Source organism: Anguilla anguilla, chromosome 11 (genome assembly GCF_013347855.1).
Source record: "Anguilla anguilla isolate fAngAng1 chromosome 11, fAngAng1.pri, whole genome shotgun sequence".
NCBI lineage: Eukaryota > Metazoa > Chordata > Actinopteri > Anguilliformes > Anguillidae > Anguilla > Anguilla anguilla.
Window position 1 is genome coordinate 28157429 of NC_049211.1, and position 18034 is coordinate 28175462.

Sequence of the window (18034 nt, forward strand, 5' to 3'; positions counted from 1 at the left end):
AAGGGGTGGGTTCTGTGTGACATGATGGACAGATAATGGGCCCTGAAAATCATGTAGCGGGATTAGCGAGTTAGCTGGATAACTGTGCTCAGTAAAACCCGGAACCCTCCCAAATCTGGAACATGAAGTAAAAAATAGCTGTTCTGCGTTTTCTTCAGCACAGTTATCCAGCTAACTCGGTAATCCTGCTTTGTGAAAATACCCCCCTGCTCAACAATGTATTCAGATTCTACAGCGTCCCCTTCAAACATCCATATCATTACAATGTATTACAAAATATATATATACAAAGCTTTGGGGAGGTACAAGGTTAAAATATTTAATAAAACAAACATCACAAAGGAACCAAACAACAGTCCTGTACAGATTAGATTTATAAGCGTGGAGAAAGGTACTGATTCCAAAGGACTACAATTATGATTTTAAAAAAAGCAGCGGAGATTATGGCTATTAGCATAATGCACATTTCTCTTTAGTTTTTAAGAATTATTTTAGCAAAAGGCAAATTTTACCTGACTAAAACCTTCATTTTCTCATCGGTCATAAATTCATTTTCTTAAATTAACCCCCACTATACAGAGCTAAAAGTGATAAATCTTTTACAATATCACAACAAAAATGTGCGAAGAAAAATAAAAGGGAAAAATTCAAATAACATGCAAAAAGTCTGCCGTTAAAATTACCCTGGTGAAAACGAACTAAAAGATTAGACCAGTTTTCTTCAGATTTCCTGTGACATCATCAGACAGTCCTCACATGACCTCATAGCCACTGCGGATCCCCCTCATGAGCAGACAGGCGAAAACAACTCCCATGATCTGAAAGAGAACGGTCACTGTAGCATTCTGTCCATTTCTCAGGTGTGTGTGTGTATGCGTGTGTGTGTGCATGTGCGTGTGTGTGCGCGTGTGCGTATGTGCGCACGTGCGCGTGGGTGTGTGGTTTTGTGAGTGTGGGTGTGTGCGTGTAGCGTTCTGTCCGTTTCTCAGGTGTGTGTGTGTGCGTGTGCATGTGCGTGCGCATGTGTGTGTGTATGCGTGTGTGTGTACGTGTTTGCTTGTGTGTGTGCGCATGTTTGTTTCAAAGGAGTTTGCACCTACCTGCAAGAAAGCGATCACCAGGGCAGCAACGGTCACCCACAGCAAGTTCTTCTTCAAGGCTTCTTCCAAGGCAACACGGCAGCCCTGAATCGCAATTATCACGAGAAATACTGCTTAGCTCAGAAAGTGGTGGACAGATGTACAATATGAACAGTTCAAAACGCCTTTGTATTTAATTCTGCGCAGTATGGTGGATTAGGTGCTCAAAAATACACATTTCTACTATTAGTAGTGTGTTTTGTTTCAGTCCTTGTCGCACACCACTCAGTTATAGGTGCTGCCTAAGAGAGATGAATCCCAAACTCTCAACATAAGATGTAAATCAAAGGGTGCAACAATTTTAAAGAATTACATTTTATTGAGCAAAATAAAATCTGTTCAATAAAGTATACTAGCACTCAATCGTAGTATGATTTTTCTGATTGTTGTATAACAGTTCTTGTGATTTAAATGACTGTTATTACGATGGTTAGCATTGTTATGATGATTGTGATGATACTGTGTAGTAGATACAGTGTTGGTAGTGTAGCATAATGAGTAAGGAGCTGGCCTTGCAACCGGAAGGTAACAGGCTCAATTCCAGTGTCAGACACTGCTATTGTACCCTTGAGCAAAGTACCTAACCTGCATTGTTTCAGTATATATCCAGCTGTATAAATGGATGTAAATGATGCAAAAAGTTGTGTAACTCTGGATAAGAGCGTCTGCTAAATGCCTGTAATGTAATGGGTGGGGTCAATTCCATTTAAATTCAGTCAATGAATGAATTAATTGAAAAGTACCTGTAACATTCCATAAAGATTTATCAAGGAGTGGATTGAATTGGAAACTCAATCACGAATTTACTGTAAACTAATTTCCTGAACTGACCCAAACCCTGATGAGTAGCAGAACTTGTAATGGTGAAGCGGTAGTGGTGAGGCTACTGTTAGCATTAGCATTGATGATGGTAGTGGTAGTAGTACTGCTACGTGTTACGTCAGTCTGTCTCACCAGCTGGTACACGGTCTTGCTGTGCATGTGTTTAAGCCCACAGTTTTTGGTGATGTTCTTGCAGCAGGAGTCGGGCACGGAATTCCTATCCGGGTTAAAGCTAGTCCAGTCCGCTGTCGAGTTCGCCCCACAGCACTTCAGCTGCAGAGAGAGAGAGAGAGAGACAGCAATCCCATTGGACCTCTGCCAGAAGCGGACCAATCGGGAAACAGGATGCGGGGCGCGGCGCCAGCCGCTCAAACAGCGATAGAGCAGGTGGCTGGCACAAGACGGGGGTTGGGCGGGGCACGGGAGCACTCTGTGCCTGGCCGCTAGCTGTCACCGCCGTGGACCCGCAGATCCGGTTTCCGGTACTCACGCACTGCTGCAGGTCGTCCATGCCTTTCCGGATCTCGGCCGTGCCGTTCTTGTATTTAGAGATCATGTCTTTGAGCCCAGTGTTAAGAATGCCGTTCAGCTGGAGGGAGAGGAAATACAAAATTGAGAGCAAAGGACAACACAAAATTAAAAGCACGGGTGGGGCGGAACGCAGTCGCGGGAGGCCTGCGTTTTCCCCTTTAAATATTTTCAGCCAATCCTTGGGAACCCCAGTTTTGGGGATCGTGTCTGTGTGCCCGTGGCACCGCCACAGGGTCCTCCGTTGGTCCGGAGACGGGCGGGTGCTCAGCGTTCCGCCGGCTTCTTGCTCTGTGGTCGACCGGACATGGTCGTCGGCTCGTCCTCAACTAGACCCGGACGACCCCGCGGACGGAATCCCTCCTCACCTGGGCGTCCGCAAGGGTGAACAGTGCCTCATCGGTACGGGCCGCCCGGAACCGGCACGGGCCGCCAGGATTTGTGGTGCTTACCTTGCCCCGGAAGATGTAACCGGCGATGGCGGCGGCGATCTCAACGATGATGATGACGGAGACCAGAATGGCGAACTTAATGGAGCGGAAGAACAGAAAGGAAATGAACACAAAGGCAGCAGGCCTAAACCTAGCACTTATGATGTGTAGCATTGTGCTGTCATTTTTTTTTTTCTGGTGGGTGACCTAGAGGCTGTCGCAGCCCCGGGGCCCACATAGTCTTAATTGCTGCTAACGTGCTAATGCTGCAGCTGCCCAGGCGTTTCTGAACACCATAGCTCATTTTACGCTTTTCCCCTTTTCTTCTGCCAGTCTGGATAACCCTAAATGTATTCTCCGGCTATTCGCTTCGCAGCCCGTGAGTTAAACTTGCCAGAAAAAAATGCTTCATCAGCAGACTGTGGGCACCCACTGACCAGAGGGGGTCACCGGTGAGCGATGAGACACCATCACCCTGGATGACCGATTCCCTCCCTCCCTGGCCAATGCTGCGGCCAATTACGTGTTGCCCTGTAAGGCCACAGTTGGTACTGATGTGGTCCAGATTTGAAACTGGACAGTGGGGCCCATCCTCACCAGGGCAATGCCTTAATAGAGACCAGATGGTGGGGGCCATGCAACAGTGCCTCAACAGGTAACAGACAGGGGGGGAGCCAATCCACACACTCTCAACAGCACCTTAAGGGGGTGAGCCAACAAGCAGACCCAGAAATGACCCTTTCTGACTTAACCTCTGATGAGACGAGCAAGCTCAATGTGTGTGAGACGAGTAGAATGTGTGTGTGTGTGAGCATGTGTGTGAGTGCATGTGTGGGACAAATAGATTTGTTACCGTGGTGACCATGCAGTAGTTCTCTTTCCAGGCTCCGCAGCAACCGAAGAAGGCGACGAAGAAGATGACGACCCCCACCCCGATCACGGCCAGGGGCGCGGTCGAGCCGGCGGCATTGCTGATCACCGGCGTCTTGTGCATAACCACCTGCACCAGGACGCCCACCACGATCAGAGCCAGGCCGCACAGCTAGGGGGGCCAGAGAGAGAGGAGCATTAGCCACTCAAAATAAGAAGACATGTAGTCCACCTCTGCTAGTCCGCCACTATAGCACTTTAAATGGTGCAGCATCCAGCAGCCATACCACCACGCACTCTGCTCCTACCGACTGGCTGAAGCTAAGCAGGTGTGGGCTTGGTTAGTACTTGGATGGGAGACCACCAGGGAATACTGAGTTGCTGCTGGAAGTGGTGTTGGTGGGCCAGCAGGGGGCAATCTTCCCTCTGGTCAAATAAACCAAGCCCAGCCCTGCTTAGCATCAGTACCAAGCCCAGCCCAGCCCTGCTTAGCATCAGTACCAAGCCTAGCCCTGCTTAGCTTCAGTACCAAGCCCAGACCTGCTTATCTTCAGTACCAAGTGCAGCCCTGCTTAGCTTCAGTACCAAGCCCAGCCATGCCCAGCTTCAGTACCAAGCCCAGCCCTGCTTAGCTTCAGTACCAAGCTCAGCCATGCCCAGCCTCAGTACCAAGCCTAGACCTGCTTAGTTTCTGTACCAACCCCAGCCCTGCTTAGCTTCAGTACTGACCGATCTCAGCACACATTCTGTGGGCCTCAAAAACCAGGGTTTATGGAGAGAAATTACTTTCAACAGTATTGACAAATGCATGCATCACGACCCATAAATCATTTTTTATTAAAGTCTCAAAATAAAAATAAAAATTTAAATATGAAACTCACAAACTTACATCACTGAATGTACGCGTGTCACTTGATCCGCAAATGCAGATTCAACACTTCACAAGCCAATTTTACATCGTATTAAAATTAAGCACAAAATGAATCTCTCTTCATAAGGATTGGACCCCTGTCATTTCAGATATAGATACCATTGATGGTCGTTCTAACGGGCTACAATGGTGATTTGGCATTCTGTGTCCTGTCCTATGGGAATCTTATTCTGCAATGCAAATAACTTACACTTAAGGTAGTAGTAACCTCCAACAGCATTTTGTCTGTATTTAATTTTTTTTTTTTTTTAAAGAAACAACACATTCTTGTTTTCCAACCATTTGAAACTGCCACAATTCTGAATACATAACACCTGAAACACTAGCCAATGAAAGCTTGCAACCACCAACTTTCTGACTGTGGCAGTGGGAAGGAGGGCGGGGTAGGGAACCACGTACACCGCATGCTTACTGTAAACACCTGACTCTATTTGCAAATGGCGTTCAAATATCTCTCCACCTCAGTGCAAACAGGACCTCGAGTGGTAGGCTATCACTTGAGCAAAAAGAGAGGTTGTGTGGGAACACCTCTGTACACATCCGCGGGGCTTAATTACTCAGTGTATATGTACACATTTATCTACACATTTTTGATGAGTCATAGGATTCTATTTAGGTTCTAGAATATTTGGGTCAATTTTTTTTTTAAAGACTGATGACCTCTGATTCCACCAAGTCAGGAATCCACTACGCAAGTTCTGTCCTCATTTTTCACTTGAGCTGTGAATCTATAGAAACGTACACTTTTTTTTTTCTTCAAATATTTACACATTGAATTCCACAGCACACTGTCGTAGGAGCTAACAAAAACATGGCACAACTGAAAAATGTAAACACCTACATTTGTCAACATCTCGGGTGGAAACACCACATCAGTTACACAAAATGTCCTCCTAAGCAGCTTTATCCCGAAAACTAGTCTGTACACCTTTTCAATTGAACCGACTCTGGAGAGGACAATGGAGATGATTCTCACACAGTACTAGATACACTGTCTTTCTGTTATAAGAGTACCTGAGCAGGGAAAGAATAACTTACATAAGTATAAGGACAAACGGTGGCTGTCAGCTCTTTCTGTTACAGTTAAAGACAAAGAGAATAAATGACAAACCACACTGGTAAATAATGATAAAATAGTAGTATTAATAGTTACAATAATGAACTTCATAAGCACCACTTATACAAAGGAACATGTACTGTAGCTCAAAGTGCTTTACACTAGAGATAAAAAGGTAAAATACATTTTTAAAACGTATGGGCCATAAATTCACCTCAGCATACTTCTCAGGTACGTTCTGTGTTAAAAGAAAACGGGCGGGCTTTGACATGGGCGGGGCATAGAGGCGATCTCATGTGGAAAAACATAGCAAATGGACACGGTTCCTCGTTCGCTTGTCACACGCGTGACAACAAACACCGCTGCAAGCGGACAATTTGTTCCTATGAAAGACACACCATTGTCTGATGACATAAATCCACATGTGCAAACTGAGGACACTGTGTACGGACCAGCTAATGCACAAATACAGTGAGTAATCTTGGGGACAAACACTTTTTTTTTCTTGATTTGGCTATGTACTCCACAATTTTAGTTTTGTAATGAAACAATTCACATATGGTTAGAGTGCACATACTCGTAAGTAAAGTTTAAATAAATGGTATAGAAACAAAAAAAGTCCTAAATGTATTTGTCCTAACCTTGATATAGAGCTTCCTGTATATGGAAAATAAGCCTTAAAAGACAAAACGTTGTCTTTTTAATGCACAATATATCATCAGGAAAACCACATGCACCCCCGCCCCCTGACCCCCGAAGAGATAGGACAGAAATAAATGTGATGCAGGCCAACTGCCCCCTCCACACCCTTTTTCATTGGTGGTTACACCAGTGTAAATATTTGCAGCCGATTATTAGAATTACTACAGGAGTAGGTACATACAGACAGAGAGAAGGAGGAAAGAGAGAGGGAGGGAGAGAGAGAGGGAAAAAGAGAGAGAGAGGAGAGAGAGAGAGAGCAGGGAGAGAACTTGGCTGTGGGTGCTGATCACTTTTCCCAACCCCAACAACATGGTCGCCAAGCCCGTACTAAACGCAGCCACACCGTAGTTCTGCTACTGTGACTCTACAGGCGCGAAGAGGTAGGCGTCTGTATGGAAGCACATTTTAATGGGCCACAAATACATGCCTCTACTGTCTGGCTTCTAAATAATAAAATTATTATTCTTATTCTTATTATTATTATTATTATTATTATTATTATTATTAATAATAATAATAATAATAATAATGATAATAAAGTTATTTATACAGCATTTATCTAAACAAAAGTTACAAAATGCTTTACACTAAACCAGTGGTTCCGACCCTGTTCCTGGAGATCTACCGTCCTGTAGGTTTTCACTCTAGCCCCAACAAATCACACCTCATTCAACAGCGAGAGATATCATCAAGCATGCTAATTAGTAGAATCCAGTGTGCCAAATTAGGGATGGTAATTCTCCATGTTGGGAACCACTGCACTAAACAAAGAACAAGAGAGCAGTGGTTCCCAAACTCTGTCCTGGGGCCCCCTTCTGTATGCTGGCTTTTATTCCAACCACAAATTCAATCCCAGAATTCTAACAAGCTGTGAACTTTTCTTAATTAGGTGCTTTTCATGTTTAGAGGGAGTATTTACCCTCTTAAACCACATTGTCAGAATTAGCTATGCATGCCATGAAGAATAAAATTCCAGAATTACAGAAAAAGAGGTACATTATTTTTTAACTGATCAAATTAAAGACTGCCACTGCAAACCAAGAGAAACATCAAAGCTTGCCTCACATTTGCAACAAAAAAAAGCACCCAGATGATCCCAAAGCCTTTTGGGATAATGCTCTGTCGAACGATAAGTGAAAATTGGAACTCTTTGGACGACAGGGGTCATATTATGTTTAGCATAAAGCAAATGATCCAAAACACAAATGCGAGTCCACAATCAAATGGCTGAAAAGTCAAAGTACTGAATTGAACCCAATATAGGTGCTGTGACAGGACATGAAACGTGCAGTATAACAAACCGGTGCCTGCCCGCGGCAGATTGGTTCCCCCTCTGAGTCCGGTTCTGCTCAAGGTTTCTTCCTGGTATCAGTCAGGGAGTTTTTCCTTGCCACTATTGCCCTAGGCTTACTCTTTGGGGGCCGGTTTGGGGGCTCTGTAAAGCTGCTTTGTGACAAAGCTCCTTTGTTAAAAGCGCTATACAAATAACATTGATTGATTGATTGATGCCCAAAAACCTCCAATTTGTCTTAAATAAAGCAGTTCTGCAAAGAAGAGTAGGCTAAAATATCTCCACATCGATATCAAATTATAGGAATCATTTGGTTGCAGTTATTGCTGCTAAAGGTAGTGCAACCAGTTATAAAGTTTAAGGGGACAAGTACTTTTTCATATGGGTGATAATGAGTGTTTGATAACTTTTTCCATTAAATAAATGAAATAATAATTTGAAAAATGTGTTTTGTGTTCACTCAGGTTCCCTTTATCTAATTACAATTTTCTCAAAAGATCTGAAACCATTTAGTGTTGGGCAAATATGCAATAATAGAGGAAATCAGGGAGGGGACAAATCATTTTTCACAGCACTCTATGTGCCCTCACTCTACGACCACACGGAACTGAGGCCGGAGAAAGCGACACCTCAAACTGGGGGCCTCGCCTCAGCCGCTCCCCCCCAACCCAAACAAGATGGCCGCACAATGTAGAACCTTCTAACTCAGATCACACGACCAAGATTTCTCAGTTTCTTTTTTGCCTGTGGGTGTTCAAGCGTTCGCACCAAACGCAGAGAAAATTAACGAAGTGGAAAAAGTAGACGACGGCATCCTGCTTTTGGTTCTTCATTTTTAAATTGAGTGCCAAGGTCACAGATACAAGCACCTGAAATTAAACAGTGTGGTTAAATAAGAGCGGAGCACTTTGGAGTCCAAGTACCCAACACTATGACGCAGTAATTCCTTCTTTAGTCCAACGGGGCCTCACCTCTGAAGGTCAGACTGAGCTCCACTGTGAGTCCACTGAAACTCACAGCGTAACACAGAATCTGATCTCATAGTGTAGCACAGCATCTGATCTCACAGTGTAACACAGCATCTGATCTCACAGTGTAACACAGCATCTGATCTCACAGCGTAACACAGCACCTGATCTAACAGTGTAACATAGGCCCTAATATCTGATCTCACAGTGTAACACAGCATCTGATCTCACAGTCTAACGCATCTGATGCCACTGACCTAAGTTTACCAGAGCAGGAACTGCTCCACTAGGGTGACCAGACATCTTGTTTTTTCCAGGATAGCCCCATATTTCAGTGTATCATGTCTTGACTTATACTGAGAAAATCGTGATTTGTCTCACATTTCAGTCGTACCACATTTAAATGGGTTTTCTGACTGTAATACCATTATTGCATTATCTCATTACATTATGCACACGGCCCTACAGAAAACCTGGTCACCCTACCTCAGCAGCCCACAGGACTACACACGACTACCTGCAAAAAGACAGACGCTACGCCTGAGGCATGGAAACGTAGCGGGGCGATGATCAAAAACAAACTGACGTGTGTGAACCCTGGCTCGACAGACGCATGGGGTGCCCTCAGCAATAACAGGAACTGCGCTAAAAAGCCCTATACCCACATCCAGGGGTAGCCAAATCCAGCCGAGCAGCATAAAAGTGTAAGGCCCGTGCCCACTTATGAGTAAAACGTTTGTTTGACCTGAAGTTCACCCAACGGTCAAAGATAAACGCGATGGAAACGTGTGAAAGCGGCGCTCTCGTGAAGGGACGCCTGCCCAACGACAGAGCGGCACTTAAACGTGCCGCGGAGCCGGCCGGTCAGACACTGCCGTTTGAATCGCGTTCTCTCAGGGACTGCTTACATGTGTCCGGGCTGGTATATACTGAAGCACAGAAACAGAGAGAGGAAACTCTGACAGCAGGGTGGTTAGACAGGGGGTGTGAAACTCAACCACAGACAGTGACAGGGCGCGGGGAGAGAGCTGTGGTCTGCTGAAAGCGGAAGTCCAACTCGTGGCTTGTCGGCAGCGTTAAGAGTGATGCAAACAGCAAGAAAGAGGAGAGAGGAGTGAAATACTTTTTTTTTTTTTTTTTAATTAAGCTTTACGGTTTCAGCTTACAAGTGTCTAAAGACTCAGGACTACACACAAACACAAACACAAACACACACACACACACACACACACACACACACACACACACAGACACAGACACACACACACACACACACACACACACACACACACTGTATTACATTACGGGCATTTAGCAGGCGTTCTTATCCCGAGGGGCTTACATAGCTTTTTGCATTTTTTTCTTTACATAACATCCATGCAGCTGGATATATAGGAAAGCAATTCAGGTTATGTAGCTTGCTCCCGGGTGCAACAGCTGTGCCCTACCTGGGAATTGAACCTGCGACTGTTACACACATTGTGCACAGACACAACCCTCCGTATTTGGCATGGTTTCTAACTGCAGGGGACCCAGGACTGAAAACGGAATCTTTAAGCTATGCACACCGCTAAATCACGTCTAAAGCATGAGCAAAGATGCAAGCCTGCGTTTCCTTAACCTTCCCTAACAGCTAACGTGGGGAATGCCTGCCATCTACCCCACTGCCCCCGTCCTCATGTTCACTTTGGATGGATTGCACAAAACTAACTTGGTTCACTCCCTGAGCCTGAACCCATGAACCCTCGCTGGTGACATGTGTCACCTCCCCTCTCTTCCTGTCGGCAGCTGTGAGTGCAGCATGTGTGGGAGAACAAAGTCGTTACCAAAGCCGCCCATGAATTAATCATGCTCATGTACGCCTGCCACAAAAGAGAAAACACAATGCTTTGCATTGCAAAGCTGTGTTTACAGAGGAGGTGAAACTTCTTATTGCCACAGACAGGTGAACTCACTTTCGAAAGGGTTTCTGACTATTTAACGTTGGTGCGAAAATGTGCTTAAATACAGTCCCTTTTCAAAGCATAAACTTGCCCTGTTAACAGTAATGTAACCTGCTCTAAACACATGGCAATCCCTTGTCACGAAGATAAACCTCACACACTTTTCTTGCCAATGTCTCAGAAGCAACAGTTCTTCCATATATCAATAAACGTGACAACTGGGAAGGTCCCAGTGACTATCTTTTATGGCCATACCCCAAAAATCAGACCTTTCTCCATTTTGTTTCCATGCCAACCAAGCTCCAGTCTGTAGCAGCGAGGTACCTTTAATTGTTTCAATGAAACATGAAAATGCTTTCCAAATTGGTGGGTTCTCAGAGGTAAATCAGTCACGATCACTTGGACTAGCCTTGCTCCCTACATGAAGGTTCCCTCTGATGGTCTAACAGACTTAACTAGTTTACAATCAATCCTAGGTCTTCATATTAGCGGTTTTTGTGGAGTATTTACCTCCAAATGCTAGGCTTACTGTCGCTCTTAACCCAGATTTATGCACTAGCCTTCTTCTTGTAAGTCGCTCTGGATAAGAACATCTGCCAAATGACAGTAATGTAATGTAATGATGGTATACACAGCACTAAGATGGAAATATAACACCTCAAAGTGAGCCACATTTCTGAACACGTATTAATGACACATGAAAATTCTGAAGGGTTAACATGTTTTTATCCATATTATTATTGCTATATTTTATTTTACAGGTCATATACAATGATCTGTCCTATTCACCACTGCTTATCTTACATCCGATAAGTTCTGGCTGAGTACCCACAGGAGTAAGGCACCAATAATAACACAGGCCAGAATCATCAGGCCTCGAGCAAAGAGGAAAAAGGGAGTATGCATCTGGTGCGGTGGGAAGCTAACTTTTACTTTTCTACCTGATTAAGTGGTTGTCCTTGGTATGACACACACTTTTGCACAGTCTCTCTTAGAGGGGATAAAGCACCACTGTAAAAAATGCTTTTTCTGTTAGTACTTTGTCAGCAGGTATGCTCTTTCTACAGAAATAATGACCCATATAATGGGTCAAGTGTTTTCCTGAATGGACTGCCTCTCTATTAAAATACAATGGTGGCCAAGCCAACTGTTCCAGTAAACAGATTAGACAGTAAATGGGTTGGGGTCAATTCGATTCATTTAAAAATCCTCATAGTACCTTATGGCCGTTTTTCCAATACATTGATTGTATTTCAAATCATTTCCTTAATTGACTGAATTGAAAATGGAATTTGCGGTGAGTCGGACAGAATTGCTCCCACAGCCGTCCTTGCATGTCAAGACCTATGAAGTCCACCATGTTTGTTCAGCACAACATGGTACAGGACAGACATGTGATCTCAGTCAATGGAATGTGCGAGGCCTTACACAGCGTGCGCTGCACCGCAAGTCCGCCATTTTCAACACACCCCTGCGCAATTAACAGATGCTCTGGGGACATCGTGCCCCTTACCTGATACTCACCCAAAAGATAAAGTTGAAGAAGAACAGAAGGAACTTCACACACTTCAAACCTCCTGCTACGGCCATGTTGTTCAGTGATTAAGTGCCTGTGTTAGCCAAAAAAAAAAAAATACAGACAAGAAACAAATGAATAATTCTTACGTTGATTAAAATCTCTCTCGAGCTGAGACACTCTTAGTGCAAAGCTCATGTAGCAGAGCTGAGAGACGTCACATTGGCACATGAATGTCCGCTAACAGAATGCGACGTCACCTCTTGGGAAGCAATAAAAGCATGATTAGTTCACTTGGCTGTGGACCCTGGTCTTTAGCTCCGCAGTCCAGTCCTATTTTTTGTTGTGCAGGGCAGCCACCACGATTCATCCTGAAAATATCTGTACTCTAAAAATAACAAACATAGCTCATGTTCTTCACCCGACAGGGATTCTTTCCCAGAAACTTCTGAAAGTGGCATGTTGTACAAATGACTCCTGTGCAAAACTCACGGCTTCGTTTGACCATCCTAAGGTTGCATTTCTGCTTGACCAGTCAATACTATCTCATAGGGTGTGGAAGCTAAGGTGTGAAAGTGATCCACAGTACCAGAAATTGTATGCATGAGTTTGTTTGGCATAATAAACAGGCAATCTTCAATGAATATTCATTAGATTAATTAGTTAACTTGTGATTATATTAATGAATTGAACAAGCTTATGATGGTTGAATTTGTCCCTATTCCTTAATTGTTTCAAATTATCCCAATTTTCCTATAACCCAAAATTCATTGGATCATCTTTGGATCAACACATCACTGTTCTTTGTTACATCCAACATAATTTATGTATTTATACAGTATGCTAGGTTATAAAAAATAAAGTACAAGGGGGTCCATGACTTACTTCACCTGTTGCATTATTGTCTTAACATGAAACATGAAATGGCACCCAAGTCTCCACTGATCTTCAGTCTCACTTTAAGTAATGATGAACAGATACAGTGATATGGTGAACAGATACAGTGAGTGATAGGGAATGGTAAATGGTAAATGGACTGCATTTATATAGCGCTTTTGTCCAAAGCGCTTTACAATTGATGCCTCTCATTCACCAGAGCAGTTAGGAGTTAGGTGTCTTGCTCAGGGACACTTTGACACGCCCAGGGCGGGGGAATGAAGTAATGGTAAACATAAATATACAATATTCTTTTTTCTTTTTAATTCTTTAATTCAGTGCTCATACAACCGTCAGATTTTGGTAAGAATTAGGCCTATAATGCAATATCATTTTGACATGAAAATTTATGTCACATATGATATGGCACATTCATCAGGCCAGTAGATATGTGCAAACAACAGCTGCATCCAAGTCTGTAGCCAAACGAACCACGCCTAATATGTAAACATTATCCAGTTATGGCATATCTTTAACAATCAGATGTGCCTTTTCCTCAGCCTAGAACATCAGAAAACAGATTCAAGCAACTGTCAAACCCTGTCTAATTAATGCAAGTTGTCCAAAGTTAATAACTAAATCAAGCGGCTGGCCTACCGGCATCTGCCATCAGACCTCTGCAACTCATTCAGAATGCTGCAGCTCGTCTGGTCTTCAACCTTCCCAGACACTCCAACGTCACCCCCCTGCTCACTACCCTCCACTGGCTGCCCGTTATGGCTCGCATCAAATTCAAAACTTTGGTCCTAGCATACCAGGCAGTCAAGGGATCAGCCCCAGAATACCTCCACAAGATCTTCAAACCCTACATGCCAGCCAGACCCCTCCATTCCACTACCTCAGGACGCCTGGCACCTCCCCCTCTTCGCACTTGTGCTTCCCGATCACGTCTCCTGTCTGTTTTGGCTCCACAATGGTGGAATGACCTTCCCGTGGAAGTCAGAACAGCTAAGACCCTGACCACCTTCAAACGGCGACTGAAGACTCACCTCTTCAGGCTGCACCTCTCCCCATTCCTCCCTACCTCCCTGTAGTCCCTAATTGACTATATAATCTTAGGGTTGTAGGTAGGTAAGCTGTTTGTCTTAGTTGACTTAGATATTGCACTTGTGCCTACTCAAATATTGCTTATTTTATTTGCATAGACTGATTTGTTGCTGTTTTTGTTGTGTTAATCAGATTAACCTAAAGGGTCCAAGTTAAACTACGTGGTCGTTCCCTGCACTTGGAACTGTACTTCCCTCTAGGGTTTTCAACACACCTGTTCCTGGTTTTGGTTATACACTTTGTTGTACGTCGCTCTGGATAAGAGCGTCTACCAAATGTCTGTAATATAATGTAATTGACTTTATCTTGAAGAAAGCAGGTATAGAAAGCATTTCTCTTTTCACTATCCCACGAACAAAACCAGGAAACCCTGTCACAAAACATATGCGGAAACAGCAGGCCAGAAACATGCAAAGGTTTGACAGAACATAGGCTTAGGCAAGAGTACAGAAATTAGGCATGAACGTAACCGAACTGAGGCAACCACGTGTCCAATTCTGCAGCTTCCTCCAGCGTTACTATGCCATACAGTAGCAAAATACCGAAAGGTGGTTTGTTAGTTATCTAGCAAACTAATTCTGAGACACTCTATCCCCATCCGAACAATTCCTAATTTGATACGATGCGCTATCTTGACAATTTATTATCGCAAAACAATATAGGCCTAAATATAAATAGCAAGCCCAGGAGTTTCTAACGCTGCTTTTCGTTCCAATCAATCTCTTTTTTAAAATGTATTACCCACAGTTTTTTTTTCCAACAAACGAATAACCAATTTTTAGCATTTAGGTTGTTCATTGATTTCAGCGGTATGTAGGCCTACACAAATTCAGAAAATGAACAGAAGGAACAATTTGCCACAGCACCTTGCTGAACATTTGGCATATTCTATATGTATTTCTAACATAATATAGGATTTAATGAAATATTAAAATTTCTAATTAAAACAAAAGACAGCTCTTTATACTTCAGGAATTGGAAATTAATTTGGAAAGAATCACCAATAAGCTACCATGAAAGAACCAAAACCAATGAAGGGTAGCCAAATGAAAACGATTTTTCAAGTTTTGCACTCAGCTAGACGACTGTCGTTATCGGGTTTTTGTGATAATTATATGTCTAAAGTATATGTAATTACTGATGAAAATAGCTGGTCTAACGTTAGCCGTCATTGATTCACTTCAGTTTAGCTAAGATCTCAATTAACATTTGATCATATCTGGCATCACATTGGGTTGAAAATATTTAGGTTAACCAGCCAGCAACAACCGCCATTAACAAGCAAACTGTGATAAACTTTTGTAAAGTCAACTTGGTTAATCTTCCTCTCACTGAGCCAGATAACTGAAGGCAAGAGAGACTATAGCCGTCCTCCATCGCCACCCTAATGTTAATGCGAATGAGGTTCTGTCTACAACTCAGGAAATTGGTTAATATAGCTAATTAATGTGCAATCACAATGTTAGCTAACCATACCGTACTTGCTTCACGATGGAGTCACATGAAACATCTAACTCGCTAACTGCTGTCAATAAGTATTTATTGCATTGTTTGTATACGAACTTGAAGTGCCAGTAAAATTAGAACAGTAGCTGTTCTAAGTATTCTATTCGTGTTCACTAATTGCATTTGTGACAATCTTAACCACCGAGATCAACGATTAGTAAAAATTAAACTACTTGATAAGTTAACTCGCTTGGTAACATCTGTGAATAGGAAGCGTACATTGCAAGGCTAAGTTAGTTGTTTTCCCTTTCCGAATAATAGCCTGCGTAGCTAACTTCAACTAACGTTATGAATAGGTAGACAAACTTGTCTTTCAGCAGGTGATCTAACTGTCGGCTATAACCAGTTATACAATCAAAGGCAAGTATCTAATTGACATTCTAGCCAAAAGGGCGAAATAACACTTACCTTTAACTCAGTATTTACAATAAATCTTTTCTTTGACTTTGAGCTCTTCCCAAAGATGCCGATTAAACGTTAATGATGAGAACACTGTTTAGCAATGGGATGGAAATCGACGTCATCGTTTCTCTTTACGGTAGCCAACATTCCTTAGCGGTCCACCCCCCAGATGCACCTTGCAATGTGTTGTTTAGAATTCAACAGATCTCCAGCTGCGTTACAGGTTGTAATTCACACTTTCGAAGCGAAATAATTTCTGTTATGCGTGGTCTCGATTGAGACATTGTTTTGACATCTTGTAGGCTCAAGGGAAAAGAAAGCTCCACTTAATTTGTCTGGCAGTTCTTCTACCGTACTAGCACAGCATTTGCATTGCATTAACAATTGCATTTCAAAGGCAAATTACAATGTGTTCTCTTACAACATAATATTGTGTAAAATGTTGCCAATCTTCATTAAAATCGGTCTCTTGGACTCTGGAATGTAGGCTACTTTCTAATTTATCCACTTTTCATTTATTTGTTTTTGCAAATATTACTCATCAATGCTCAACATTACTCCTTGCTCGAAGTGCATCCGCAGTTTCTGGTAAATTAATGTGTCTAATTTAACAAAAAAAGGTGAATGTATTAGGCTATTTTTAATATACCACTGGGTTTCTAGCTCGTTAACTGTTGGTGTAACTAATCCTACTTTAATTATACTTTTTCTAAGTTAGGTGGATTACATTACATTTCGGCATTTTACAGACACTCTTATCCAGAACGACTTACACAGATTACTTGAACAGAATCCACAAAAAATGAGCTTAAACCATGTATATGCCGCAATATCGGTTATGACTGAAGTAAAAATTATATGTGACGACACAACACGTCTTTACAAAGCTTGCCCTTGGAGGCTTGACCAATCGCTGAGCACCTTCTGTGGAAAAAACAAAGTTGTAATGCCCTCTAGTGGTTTTCAATAGAAGTGACTTTGTTAGAGGAAACTACTTAAGATGTGCCTGTAGAAAGTTGTAGAATTGATTCTGTGAAAGTGTTTTTCATGATTTGTAGTTGATTACCCATGCTTTCATAAAGGTCACGAATATTTCTACAAAGCAGCTTTCCCTGAATTTACAATATCATGTTATTTTACACACAAACACAAATTGCACTTGCAAACTGATGGATAGCTCCAGTGACAAATTCACACGTACACCTTTTGTGAAGTAATGACAAAAGTACCACAACCTTAAAATTTGTAATTAGGATTAAAACCAATCCGTTGTGCGGGAGGACTGAATCAGGCTAAGCTGATTGCAGCTGCCAGCCCTTACATATTTCAGCTCTCAATCCAGCCCCAAATGTATTTTAAACTTGGCCTGTGCAGCTCACGGTGGTTTTTAGATGAGTCAAAGCTTACCCACCCTTCATGATAAGAAAAGGCAAACGGTTTGCCTCTAATTAACTCATAATCACTCATATCTCACAACACACAACAAAACAACACACCCACACTGAGGAACAGCAGAATATGCATATTAACGATTGACACCCACTAGCAAATACCCACATTCAAATTGCACTGTAATCCAAGCAACCCCCCTACGCCCCCCGCCCACCAATTTATCCTACCCCCAAACCATTATTTCACAATATCTGATCCTCAAAGCCCCCTCAGTGCCACAAATGTGTATAACATGGGCAACAACGTGTAAAATAAAATATGGTCAGAGTGGAAAAAGTGGAGAAGAAGGTAGGAGAGAACCAGCAACATTAAGATGGCTACGTGGACAAGTTAGCGGCAGGCCAGCAAATTAGGGCAGGATAGTCAAAATGTTTAATTTCTTCAGAAATATTTAGCTTTTTATGTCACAGATATGCTCATACTGTGCAGTGCCAACAATATACAACATCAACAATATGCTGAAATAGTAACAATATGCTCATACGGTGCCAAA

General features: G+C 42.8%; 1 protein-coding gene across 1 annotated transcript; it reads right to left on the reverse strand.

The window, feature by feature from the left end:
• Positions 1 to 293: 293 nt before the first annotated feature.
• cd63 (CD63 molecule) lies at positions 294 to 16417 on the reverse strand. The gene is made up of 8 exons (XM_035383528.1): positions 16096 to 16417; positions 12207 to 12292; positions 3774 to 3962; positions 2942 to 3016; positions 2452 to 2550; positions 2094 to 2234; positions 1101 to 1184; positions 294 to 818 (listed from the first exon to the last, which is right to left on the reverse strand). The coding sequence occupies exons 2-8, from the start codon at positions 12270 to 12272 to the stop codon at positions 753 to 755; spliced, it is 720 nt and encodes a 239-aa protein (XP_035239419.1). The 5' UTR covers positions 12273 to 12292; positions 16096 to 16417; the 3' UTR covers positions 294 to 752.
• Positions 16418 to 18034: the final 1617 nt, after the last annotated feature.